The sequence below is a fragment of the Diorhabda carinulata genome, chromosome 6, assembly GCF_026250575.1.
Source record: "Diorhabda carinulata isolate Delta chromosome 6, icDioCari1.1, whole genome shotgun sequence".
NCBI lineage: Eukaryota > Metazoa > Arthropoda > Insecta > Coleoptera > Chrysomelidae > Diorhabda > Diorhabda carinulata.
In genome coordinates, this window is record NC_079465.1 from 1,081,946 (window position 1) to 1,095,241 (window position 13,296).

At 36.0% G+C, this 13,296-nt stretch overlaps 1 protein-coding gene across 1 annotated transcript; it reads right to left on the reverse strand.

The window, feature by feature from the left end:
* Positions 1-668: 668 nt before the first annotated feature.
* On the reverse strand, positions 669-10,110 carry LOC130895208 (hornerin-like). Its single transcript, XM_057802397.1, has 11 exons — positions 10,107-10,110; positions 9,266-9,992; positions 7,488-9,049; positions 5,674-7,382; positions 5,514-5,611; positions 4,128-5,442; positions 3,966-4,063; positions 3,180-3,867; positions 3,030-3,127; positions 1,027-2,962; positions 669-968 (listed from the first exon to the last, which is right to left on the reverse strand). Exons 1-11 carry the CDS (start codon positions 10,108-10,110, stop codon positions 669-671), a joined length of 8,535 nt encoding a protein of 2,844 aa, XP_057658380.1.
* Positions 10,111-13,296: the final 3,186 nt, after the last annotated feature.

The following is a 13,296-nucleotide window of genomic DNA, read 5'->3' on the forward strand; positions in this document are numbered from 1 at the left end:
ACGCCTATGGTTATAAAAGCGGTAGAAGCGTTACCATACAAGTTATATAAAAGTAATTGATATATAGCATAAGAAAAACGAATAATATTTTGAGGTTAAAATTCGCTTATTAAATATAAAGAAATATTCTAATTAGATACATTTTAATCACAAATTTTGTTTTAATTAGAGAAAAGAGAGTCGAAATATATAAAACCAGTTACAAGCCACTCCCTCTATCGTTACAGTTACTTACCCGCTCCCTCTATCTTTACAGTTACCTACTCGTTCTCTCTGTCTTTACCGTTACCTACGTTGATATAGTTTGTTTGATAGGGTGATAGATGGCGTTGAATACGGTAAATTGAGAATTGATATACCTAGTGAGCTTGATATACTTGATATAAATGGAATTTGAGGTTAGAAGATGAGTTAAATGTGTTTATTTTTCAATATAGGAAAACGAAACGTCGAATTATTTCCGAATGAATCGCTATAATCAATTACCTTTATGCAGATTATAAAATAAGGTGACTTAACTTCTGAATTATACCGAGAGTTTCATTAAGAACGTTTTGGTTAGTAATAAAAAATATAATTCCAGTGATATTTGATTCAAATATTCATCACGGATCCGGAAAAAGACTTTGGTCGAGTCGCACTCGACGAAACTCTCGCTCGAAATAATTTTACCAGTTGTAGGCGTTTTTTCTTCTTCTTAGAGAAACGTTATCGTATTCTGTGGGTACTTCCCGGTTGAAAGTATCACTTGGAGCGGTGGCGCAATCTATGAGTCTGTAATTGCGTTCGCAGCGTCGACTTATAGTCCAAAAGGAGAAACCTTCGGGGCATTTGAACATGTAACCTTCCAAATAACGATCGCGTCTATTGGATTTTACACATTTGACGAAATTGGGACTACAAGCTGTGGATTCTAGACTGTGAGTACCTTCTGTTGGACAAAGGCGGTTCGTATTCGCAACCTGGAACTGAAATTGACGGAAATTATACGAGGAAAAACGATTTTTATGAAATATTGGTACTTACTGGTGGAATTGAATTCGCTTCTAAACGTCTATAAAGAGTACTTGAAGCGATTTCACTCCTGCAGGTGCTAGCTTCGTTTGGAGGTAAACATTGAATTTTCGTATCATCGAACAACAATCCATCCGGACAGCTTAACACTAGTACTTTGAAATCGTGCCCATTTTTACTCGTAGTACATTGGTAGAATAAGTTACAGTACCGGGGGTGTCTTCGGAATCCTGTAGGGCAGATTAAAGTTGTTTGGTTACCGTCCAAATCACCAATCGGGCACGATATTCCCCCATTTTGTTGGCCATTTTGATTCGATCCGTTATTTCCGTTTTGTTGGCCATTTTGATTGGACCCAGTTCCTCCATTTTGTTGTCCATTTTGATTGGACCCAGTTCCTCCGTTTTGGTTGCCATTTTGATTTGATCCATTATTTCCGGTTTGTTGTCCATTTTGGTTCGATCCGTTATTTCCATTTTGATTCGATCCATTACTTCCATTTTGTTGTCCACTTTGATTGGACCCAGTTCCACCGTTTTGTTGGCCATTTTGATTCGATCCATTACTTCCATTTTGTTGGCCATTTTGATTCGATCCATTACTTCCATTTTGTTGTCCACTTTGATTGGACCCAGTTCCTCCGTTTTGTTGGCCATTTTGATTCGATCCATTACTTCCATTTTGTTGGCCATTTTGATTCGATCCATTACTTCCATTTTGTTGGCCATTTTGATTTGATCCATTACTTCCATTTTGTTGGCCATTTTGATTCGATCCTGTTCCTCCGTTTTGGTTGCCATTTTGATTTGATCCGTTACTTCCGGTTTGTTGGCCATTTTGATTTAATCCGTTACTACCGGTTTGTTGGCCATTTTGATTGGACCCAGTTCCTCCATTTTGTTGTCCATTTTGATTCGATCCATTACTTCCATTTTGTTGGCCATTTTGATTGGACCCAGTTCCTCCATTTTGTTGTCCATTTTGGTTGGATCCATTACTTCCATTTTGTTGGCCATTTTGATTCGATCCTGTTCCTCCGTTTTGGTTGCCATTTTGATTTGATCCGTTACTTCCGGTTTGTTGGCCATTTTGATTTGATCCGTTACTACCGGTTTGTTGGCCATTTTGATTGGACCCAGTTCCTCCATTTTGTTGTCCATTTTGGTTGGATCCATTACTTCCATTTTGTTGGCCATTTTGATTCGATCCTGTTCCTCCGTTTTGGTTGCCATTTTGATTTGACCCATTACTTCCGGTTTGTTGGCCATTTTGATTTGATCCGTTACTACCGGTTTGTTGGCCATTTTGATTGGACCCAGTTCCTCCATTTTGTTGTCCATTTTGGTTGGATCCATTACTTCCATTTTGTTGGCCATTTTGATTCGATCCTGTTCCTCCGTTTTGGTTGCCATTTTGATTTGATCCGTTACTTCCGGTTTGTTGGCCATTTTGATTTGATCCGTTACTACCGGTTTGTTGGCCATTTTGATTTGATCCGTTACTACCGGTTTGTTGGCCATTTTGATTAGATCCAGTGCCTCCATTTTGATTTGATCCAGTTCCACCGTTTTGTTGACCATTTTGATTGGATCCAATGCCTCCGTTTTGTTGTCCATTTTGGTTCGATCCGTTATTTCCATTTTGTTGGCCATTTTGATTTGATCCTGTTCCCCCGTTTTGGTTGCCATTTTGATTTGATCCATTACTTCCATTTTGTTGACCATTTTGATTCGATCCAGTGCCTCCGTTTTGGCTGCCATTTTGATTCGATCCATTGTCTCCGTTTTGTTGGCCATTTTCGTTTGACGCTATTCCCGGAGCTGGAGAATAACATTTTCCAGACACTGCCCATGGATAGTTACAAGTTATTTGTACAGTATCCCATACAGTTCCTTTTTGACATGAAAATTCATACCTGATGTAGCCATTTTGTCCGTTAGATACACATCTGCCAATTCAAAATATACGAAATAAGAAGCATGTCTATTTTTTTTCCATATAACATCATTACATACCTATAGAATTTCATGCAATCATTCGGATCACCTAAAAAGCCTTCTTTTGTGCAAGTAGATCCAACTTCACTTGAAATATCGGTCTGGTTCCAGGTTCCCTGCGAATTTTCATGTTAATAATTTCAATTACATGCAAAATATGATAATTACCTGTTGGCCATTTTGATTTGATCCATTATTTCCGGTTTGTTGACCATTTTGATTTGATCCAGTTCCCCCATTTTGTTGGCCATTTTGATTTGATCCAGTTCCCCCATTTTGTTGGCCATTTTCATTCGATGCGTTACTTCCATTTTGTTGACCATTTTGATTTGATCCAGTTCCCCCATTTTGTTGGCCATTTTGATTAGATCCAGTTCCTCCATTTTGTTGGCCATTTTGATTAGATCCAGCTCCTCCATTTTGTTGGCCATCTTGATTGGATCCATTACTTCCATTCTGTTGACTATTCGAACCGTTTTCCCCGTTTTGCTGACCATTCTGACTAGTTCCATTGCCTCCATTCTGTGCACCACCTTGATTGGATCCAGTTCCTCCATTTTGTTGACCACCTTGATTGGATCCACTACCTCCGTTTTGCTGATCATTCGACCCATTTTGCTGATTATTCAGATCCGAGCCATTATTTCCATTTTGTTGGCTCCCTCCGCTTTGGTCGCCATTTTGATTTGATCCATCGCTTCCGTTCTGGTTTGATGGAGTGTCAGGTGCCGATGAATAACATTTTCCGGATACAGCCCATGGGTAGTTGCAAGTTATTTGTACAGTGTCCCATACGGTTCCTTTTTGGCATGAAAATTCATATCTGATGTAGCCGTTTTGTCCATTGGAAACGCATCTGTCAATTAGAAAAGAAGCGAGAAGATAGAAACACGTATATATATTTAAAAACCTCGAATCATTTCTTAAAAAATCCACCGCGATCTCATTACGTACCTATAAAATTTTTCGCAGTCATTTGGATCACCCAAAAAGCCTTCTTTTGAACAAGTAGATCCAATTTCGCTCGAAATATTGGTCTGGTTCCAGGAACCCTACAATATGATAGATGCGTCCAATATTTTCACAAATTAATTACATGCAAAAATTGATAATTACCTGATTATTTTGTGAATTAGATCCATCATTTCCGTTCTGTTGTCCATTTTGATTTGATCCACTGCCTCCATTTTGTTGGCCATTTTGGTTTGATCCAGTTCCTCCATTTTGATTTGATCCAGTTCCACCATTTTGTTGAGCATTTTGATTAGATCCAGTGCCTCCATTTTGATTTGATCCAGTGCCTCCATTTTGATTAGATTCAGTGCCTCCATTTTGATTTGATCCAGTTCCACCGTTTTGTTGACCACTTTGATTTGATCCAGTGCCTCCATTTTGATTAGATCCAGTGCCTCCATTTTGATTTGATCCAGTTCCACCGTTTTGTTGACCACTTTGATTTGATCCAGTGCCTCCATTTTGATTTGATCCAGTGCCTCCATTTTGATTAGATTCAGTGCCTCCATTTTGATTTGATCCAGTTCCACCGTTTTGTTGACCACTTTGATTTGATCCAGTGCCTCCATTTTGATTAGATCCAGTGCCTCCATTTTGATTTGATCCAGTTCCACCGTTTTGTTGACCACTTTGATTTGATCCAGTGCCTCCATTTTGACTTGATCCAGTGCCTCCATTTTGATTAGATCCAGTGCCTCCATTTTGATTTGATCCAGTTCCACCGTTTTGTTGACCACTTTGATTTGATCCAGTGCCTCCATTTTGATTTGATCCAGTGCCTCCATTTTGAATAGATTCAGTGCCTCCATTTTGATTTGATCCAGTTCCACCGTTTTGTTGGCCACTTTGATTTGATCCAGTGCCTCCATTTTGATTAGATCCAGTGCCTCCATTTTGATTTGATCCAGTTCCACCGTTTTGTTGACCACTTTGATTTGATCCAGTGCCTCCATTTTGATTTGATCCAGTGCCTCCATTTTGATTAGATCCAGTGCCTCCATTTTGATTTGATCCAGTTCCACCGTTTTGTTGACCACTTTGATTTGATCCAGTGCCTCCATTTTGATTTGATCCAGTGCCTCCATTTTGATTTGATCCAGTGCCTTCATTTTGATTTGATCCAGTTCCACCGTTTTGTTGACCATTTTGATTCGGTCCATTACTACCATTTTGGTTTGATCCACTGCCTCCATTTTGTTGGCCATTTTGATTCGACCCAGTACCTCCATTTTGATCTGATCCAGTTCCACCATTTTGTTGACCATTTTGATTGGATGGAGTGCCAGGAGCTGATGAAGAACATTTTCCCGATACAGCCCAAGGGAAGTTACAAGTTATTTGTACAGTATCCCATACGGTGCCCTTTTGACAAGAAAATTCATACCTGATGTAGCCATTTTGCCCGTTGGATACGCATCTGGCAAATGGAAAATTTGGGATATCAAAAAATTCATGGTTATAAAAGTTGAATTCATTTTCATCACTTACCTATAAAACTTTCCACAGTCATTCGGATCACCTAAAAATCCTTCTTCTGAACAAGTAGATCCAACTCCGCTGGAAATATTTGTCTGGTTCCAGGATCCCTACAAATTAGTTTTACATATAATATGGTTCTCATTTATTAAATAAAAAATAAGACAATTACCTGGTTATTCTCTGAATTAGATCCACCATTTCCTCCATTTTGTTGACCATTTTGATTTGATCCATTTTGTTGGCCATTTTGATTTGACCCACTTTCTCCGTTCTGATTGCCATTTTGATTTGATCCATTTTGTTGGCCATTTTGATTTGATCCACTTCCCCCGTTTTGGTTGCCATTTTGATTGGATCCATTTTGTTGTCCATTTTGATTTGACCCACTTCCTCCGTTTTGGTTGCCATTTTGATTGGATCCATTTTGTTGTCCATTTTGATTTGATCCATTTTGTTGGCCATTTTGATTTGACCCACTTCCTCCGTTTTGGTTGCCATTTTGATTTGATCCACTTCCCCCGTTTTGGTTGCCATTTTGATTTGTTCCACTTTGTTGTCCATTTTGATTTGATCCACCTCCTCCGTTTTGGTTGCCATTTTGATTTGTTCCACTTTGTTGTCCATTTTGATTTGATCCACCTCCTCCGTTTTGGTTGCCATTTTGATTTGATCCATTTTGTTGGCCATTTTGATTTGACCCACTTCCTCCGTTTTGGTTGCCATTTTGATTTGATCCATTTCCTCCATTTTGTTGGCCATTCTCTTGATCTTGATTACATTTTCCAGTTACTGCTGAGGGGTAATTACAAGAAAATGATGCTTGATCCCAGACTGTTCCTTTGGCGCACGAAAATTCATATTTAATAAAACCTCCTTTTCCATCTCCCACACATCGGTAAAATTTACTACAGTCCTTGTCATTTTCTGCAAAACCCTCTTTAACACATTGTTCATTTGTTATTTGTCCTGCGTTATTTTGATTAGTAGATCCTTGGTTTCCTGATCCTTGTTGGTTTTGATTGTTGGATCCTTGGTTTCCTGATCCTTGTTGGTTTTGATTGTTGGATCCTTGGTTTCCTGATCCTTGTTGGTTTTGATTGTTGGATCCTTGGTTTCCTGATCCTTGTTGGTTTTGATTGTTGGATCCTTGCTGGTTTCCATTATTCTGTTGATTATTGGATCCTTGTTGGTTTTGATTGTTGGATCCTTGTTGGTTTTGATTATTGGATCCTTGTTGGTTTTGATTGTTGGATCCTTGTTGGTTTTGATTATTGGATCCTTGTTGGTTTTGATTGTTGGATCCTTGCTGGTTTCCATTAATCTGTTGATTATTGGATCCTTGTTGGTTTTGATTGTTGGATCCTTGCTGGTTTCCATTATTCTGTTGATTATTGGATCCTTGTTGGTTTTGATTGTTGGATCCTTGTTGGTTTTGATTATTGGATCCTTGTTGGTTTTGATTATTGGATCCTTGTTGGTTTTGATTATTGGATCCTTGTTGGTTTTGATTGTTGGATCCTTGCTGGTTTCCATTATTCTGTTGATTATTGGATCCTTGTTGGTTTTGATTGTTGGATCCTTGTTGGTTTTGATTGTTGGATCCTTGTTGGTTTTGATTGTTGGATCCTTGTTGGTTTCCATTATTCTGTTGATTATTGGATCCTTGTTGGTTAGCATTTTGATTTCCAATGTTTTGTTGGTTTTGGTTATCGGTAGTACCACATCTTCCGCCTACAGCGCTGGGATAGTTACAAGTGATTTTCTCTTGATCCCAAACCGTACCATCTCCACAATTAAACTCATACTGAGTATAACCTCCTCGATTATTACTAACACATCTATAAAATTTGGTACAATTTCTGTTATCTCCAATGAAACCTTCTGTCGTACATCTATTTTCCGCCTGTTGGTTTGGTTGATTTTGGTTGGAACCAAAAGAACCTTGTTGGTTCTGTTGATTTTGCTGATTTTGATTAGAGCTACTAGAACCCTGTTGGTTTTGTTGATTTTGGTTCGAACTAGAAGAACCTTGTTGATTTTGGTTCGAACTAGAAGAAGAACCTTGTTGATTCTGGCCGGAACTCGTAGAACCCTGTTGGTTTTGTTGATTTTGGCTAGAACTAGAAGAACCTTGTTGATTTTGGTTCGAACTAGAAGAACCTTGTTGATTTTGGTTCGAACTAGAAGAACCTTGTTGATTTTGGTTCGAACTAGAAGAAGAACCTTGTTGATTCTGGCCGGAACTCGTAGAACCCTGTTGGTTTTGTTGATTTTGGCTAGAACTAGAAGAACCTTGTTGATTTTGGTTCGAACTAGAAGAACCTTGTTGATTTTGGTTCGAACTAGAAGAACCTTGTTGATTTTGGTTCGAACTAGAAGAAGAACCTTGTTGATTCTGGCCGGAACTCGTAGAACCCTGTTGGTTTTGTTGATTTTGGCTAGAACTAGAAGAACCTTGTTGATTTTGGTTCGAACTAGAAGAACCTTGTTGATTTTGGTTCGAACTAGAGGAACCTTGTTGATTTTGGTTCGAACTAGAGGAACCTTGTTGATTTTGATTGGAGCTAGAAGAAGAACCTTGTTGATTCTGGCCGGAACTCGTAGAACCCTGTTGGTTCTGTTGATTTTGGCTAGAACTAGAAGAACCTTGTTGATTTTGGTTCGAACTAGAAGAACCTTGTTGATTTTGGTTCGAACTAGAGGAACCTTGTTGATTTTGGTTCGAACTAGAGGAACCTTGTTGATTTTGATTGGAGCTAGAAGAAGAACCTTGTTGATTCTGGCCGGAACTCGTAGAACCCTGTTGGTTCTGTTGATTTTGGCTAGAACTAGAAGAACCTTGTTGATTTTGGTTCGAACTAGAGGAACCTTGTTGATTTTGGTTCGAACTAGAGGAACCTTGTTGATTTTGATTGGAGCTAGAAGAAGAACCTTGTTGATTCTGGCCGGAACTCGTAGAACCCTGTTGGTTTTGTTGATTTTGGCTAGAACTAGAAGAACCTTGTTGATTTTGGTTCGAACTAGAAGAACCTTGTTGATTTTGATTGGAGCTAGAAGAAGAACCTTGTTGATTCTGTTGATTTTGGCTTGAAGACGAACCAGAAGTACTTTGGTTACCTGTTGAATTTGAAGTATTTTCACTATTACTCTGTTGTGAATTGTTATTGCTACTAGTACCAGTTTGTTGTGAATTATTATTACTTCCAAACTGTTGGGAATTGTTGTTGCTACTGGTACCACTTTGTTGTGAATTATTATTACTACCAGACTGTTGGGAATTGTTATTGCTACTAGTACCAGTTTGTTGTGAATTATTATTGCTACCAGACTGTTGGGAATTGTTGTTGCTACTGGTACCACTTTGTTGTGAATTATTATTACTACCAGACTGTTGGGAATTGTTATTGCTACTAGTACCAGTTTGTTGTGAATTATTATTGCTACTAGTACCAGTTTGTTGTGAATTATTATTGCTACCAGACTGTTGGGAATTGTTGTTGCTACTGCTACTACTTTGTTGTGAATTGCTATTGCTATTAGTACTACTTTGTTGTGAATTATTATTGCTTCCAAACTGTTGGGAATTGCTATTGCTACCAAACTGTTGGGAATTGTTGTTGGTATTACTACCACTTTGTTGTGAGCTGTTATTGTTACTGCTACTAGTCTGTTGTGAATTGCCACTGCCACTGCTTCCGTTTTGTTGCCAGTTTCCGCTATTATTATTCTGTTGCGAATCGCTACTGCTACCGTTTTGTAACGAATTATTACTGCTACTCCAACTAGAGCTAGAACTATTGCTACTGCTACTACTACTACTACTGCTGCTAGAGGAGAAACTGGAACTATTGCTAAAAGAATTGCTGCTTTGGGAATTGAATTGGGAAGAATTTTGATTGGAGGTGGTTTGATTAAAGCTCAAATTATCGCTAGCGTATCTAACTTTGGGTAACTGTGTACCTCCTTCTCCAAGGCATTCGGCTCTATTCGCAGCCCAAACGAAGTTGCACGATTGGATATTAGGGTCCCAAACGGTGCCGGTTCCACAACTGAATTCGTATTTCATAAATCCCCCTCGACCGCCGGATACGCATCGATAGAACTTTTTACAATCGGCTGGATCTCCCACGAAACCTTCTCGGCTGCAAGTGTTGCCCAAATTAGGAGTCGACTGCGTACTTTCTGCTGTTATTGGACCAGAGTTTGTCGCCGAAGGTGAACCGGTGACAGGTTTGAATGTTTCTTCTATAGCATTTCCACCGCATTCTTCTCTACTACTGGCGTACGGGTAGTTACAAGTTGTCGTTGCCGGATCGAAAACTGTTCCGTTAGCACATTCGAATCTTATCGGACTAAAATTATTTTGACCGTTCTGAATACATCTGTAGAATATCGTGCAATTGTTGGAGTCCGGATAGAATCCTTCGCCGGGGCAACTAAATTGAGAACTGTAGAAAAAAGCTGTACCGTCTCCGGTCGAATAGAAATCTGTAACGAAAAATAATAATTTTTTTTTTTTTTGGTGGAATCAACATATATCAAGCTAATAAATCCAAGTATGATTTTTAAGTTGTTTTATTCAACTATTAGACGTAAATGTACCCATAATCATCATTACGAAGTTGTGTGATTTTAAAAATTTATAAATAGATAGTAATTCAACATGAAGTTATTTATTACGAACGCCCTGTCAAATCTAGTTCAATAAACTGTCATAAAAACGTGAAGGTTAATTTCAATCTTATTAATTCCTTTAATCACACACACCCGAAGAATGTAATGTAGTAAAAAACAGGTTTCATGAGAATATAATATACTTCTCGTCACAACTTGTTGTTTAAGTTTATTTATTACAGTTTTTTTTTTCTCACTTGTGTCTAATTATATGTTAATAAACTTTTGAATTGTATTTATAGCAGAGGAAGTAGAATATATTCGGTTTGTATACTTAAAAATGTCTCAATTTAAAGGTCATTAACATTTCTTAGTGAATATACGAGGATACATTGATATGTATTAAAAACGAAAGTAATAATAACGAAATATTTTTGGTGGAATATTTTGTAAATAAATAAATCACGTTAATAGCGCCTTAAAAGTATGCAATATAATATACATACAAGTATTGATCGCATCGATTATCTAACTTTAGTATAAACGACTCAAATTTAATTTCTTTAATAATCGATTAGATAAACTATGTAAATATTTTTCGTTGTGAATACACAATGGTTAATAAAGTTAATAATAAAAAAACAAATGTAGTAATATTATGTAAATTAATTAAATAGAGTCAACAGCGCCTTAAAGTTATGCAATAAATCATACAAAGAAGTATTGTCTGCATCGGTAATCTAATTATCATCTACTCAATTTGTTTTAAAAAAGTGAAAAGAAACATCCAGAATGCAATTAATAGTTTGGTTACAATAAAATATCTTTGTTTCTATTGTGTTTGTGTGTGTGTATTAGTGCTACGGAATGTAAAAAGGTAATATTTATCATTATTACTAACAATAATAATTTGCTAATTTGACAGTTTAAAAAATAAACTTATTTTATTGCACGAAATTTATTCCTATATTTGTTTTTAGAGTTACGCGTTATCGTAATATCATTAACTTTATAGTATAAACTTCTTCGTACTTTATTTTCGTATTAAAAATGCAAAAAGCAAATACACGAAGATCGTTTTGACTTGAACACATATCGATAAATATTCTACAGACCATTATCGACCGATCTCAGTACGTTGTTAATAGTACGACTGACTATTGAAGGACGTATGTAGGTACAGAAAAATGTTTCTCGTTAGAGGGTTTCATTCGAAATTATTAAAAGTCGATTGAAAGATTAAAATTTAATTTATTATTTTAAAATACAGTTTTTCGTCTATCTACACGATGTTAAGATTTAAAACTTACCTAAATCTAAACCATTAGTAATCGTAATTAAACAAATTATAGTAGCTACCAAAACGGAACCCGGGACATTCATAATGTACGTTATCTGGAAAAAAAAAAATATTTCAATTAGGTAATAACAAATAAAAATGAGGTTATGATACTCTTCAATATCAAATATAACTTTAGTATTGTTTGGGGATACTCAAAAGATATTTGCATGACTTTGAGTTTCATTTGGGGGTTATCTTTTCCTGATGATTGTTCCAAGTAAGTGTTTTATCTACTAAATTGTAAATTATTATTAGGTTTGTTTTACCGGGGTTGATACTATGAAGTTAGGTACTGACTCTTCTTCTTTTAATAATAAAAATAATAAACAACTACAACGTTAATTTTGTATTCATAACATTCGTTTTGTTTGTTTTTTATCATGTAGAATTAATTAGTAAACATTTTATACAATTAAATACACTTAACAATCCGTTTTGATTTATCCACTTGATATTCAAATAACGGTTGCGATCGTACATTATGTACTTCGGGTAGGTGCTGCATAGCAGATTGAACGCTTTGATTGATTTTCGCGGTATGCAGTTTTAATTGACGTCAATTTGGTGTTAATATTCGATCGATGACAGTCGATATTGAAACTTAAAGGGCAAGAAGAAGACGATAACGTTCGATTTATAATAATATATTTTTATCTTAAACGATGTTATTTATAATAATTGGATATGTCGAACGGAATCGAAAGCTATTTAATTTTAATAAATGCTAATTAATTTTCATTATAGTTATCTTTCGGTAACGTCTTTAATCAATTTAACCGAACAGTTTTAAGAGGTTTATCGTATCGAACGGTTTTTATAAATATAAATCGGGAGTGTTTTGACGTTTTACACATTTTTTAAATTAACTTTCGTTGAGTGCAAAAAAAACGTGTGTCGGGCAACAGTTTTTTTTATATTTTGGTTAAATGTCGATTAAACTATATCTTTTTATATTTGTTTTTACAAATACTTTTGTTTATAACCCAAAATACGTAGTTTGAAGCGGTCAAAAATGACCTGTAGTGTGTATTATAATCTCTCGGTTTCTCAAGCTAATGTCTAGACATTTCACACTTGTCTTAAGATAAAATTCAAGGTGCTCGATCTGCTTCTCGAAATAAAATGAGTGCTGGCCATGTAATTAAATGTATAGACTAATTTCTAAGAAAAAGAATGTGTTAAACTCGACATATTTCGAAATATTATTAAATTGAATCGTTTTTAGTCGATAAATTCGATTAAATCGCTACTTGTAATGTATTTTTTTTTTTATTTTTTTATAGTCCGTTCATCCTGATTAGTAACTGATTGAATCGGATAGAAAAAAGGGCGTTAATAAAAAAAATCTTATATAAACAGTAGTTTATTTAAAGTTTGAATTGTTTTTCATTAAATATTAGTTTAAAAAAACCCGTGGACAATATACTGAGTGATTCAAAAATTGTATTGATAACCTTTGAATGTAGCTAAACGAATTGACTATAATCCGAACGAAATCCGTCGATTATTAATAAAATGTGTTGAATAAACAATCGAACAATTATATTTGATCAATTTTAAATATATACGGATCGAATTAAAAATTCAGTTGACGTTTAAAGAGACAATCAGTGAACTTGCCGTTTTCGCGAATATCAATACTGTAAATACCTCAATCGTAACTAGGTAGTAAACAAGTAATAATTCTCTTTAACCTACAAAACGTTTGGTGAATTATAAAAACCGAGATCAAAATCGAATTCGTTTGACACACTCAACAAGATGATGATGGTACGACCTTATTTTTATTTAAAAATCTAGTACCGCTATTTATTCGATTTATGCGAAATTTTTTAC

Excerpts from the sequence above, each read along its gene's own strand:
- LOC130895208 (XM_057802397.1), bottom strand. Across the intron at positions 5,612-5,673 it reads CTAATTCAGAGAATAACCAG|GGATCCTGGAACCAGACAAA; the intron begins GTAATTGTCTTA and ends ACTAATTTGTAG. Across the intron at positions 2,963-3,029 it reads GATTGCATGAAATTCTATAG|ATGTGTATCTAACGGACAAA; the intron begins GTATGTAATGAT and ends TTGAATTGGCAG.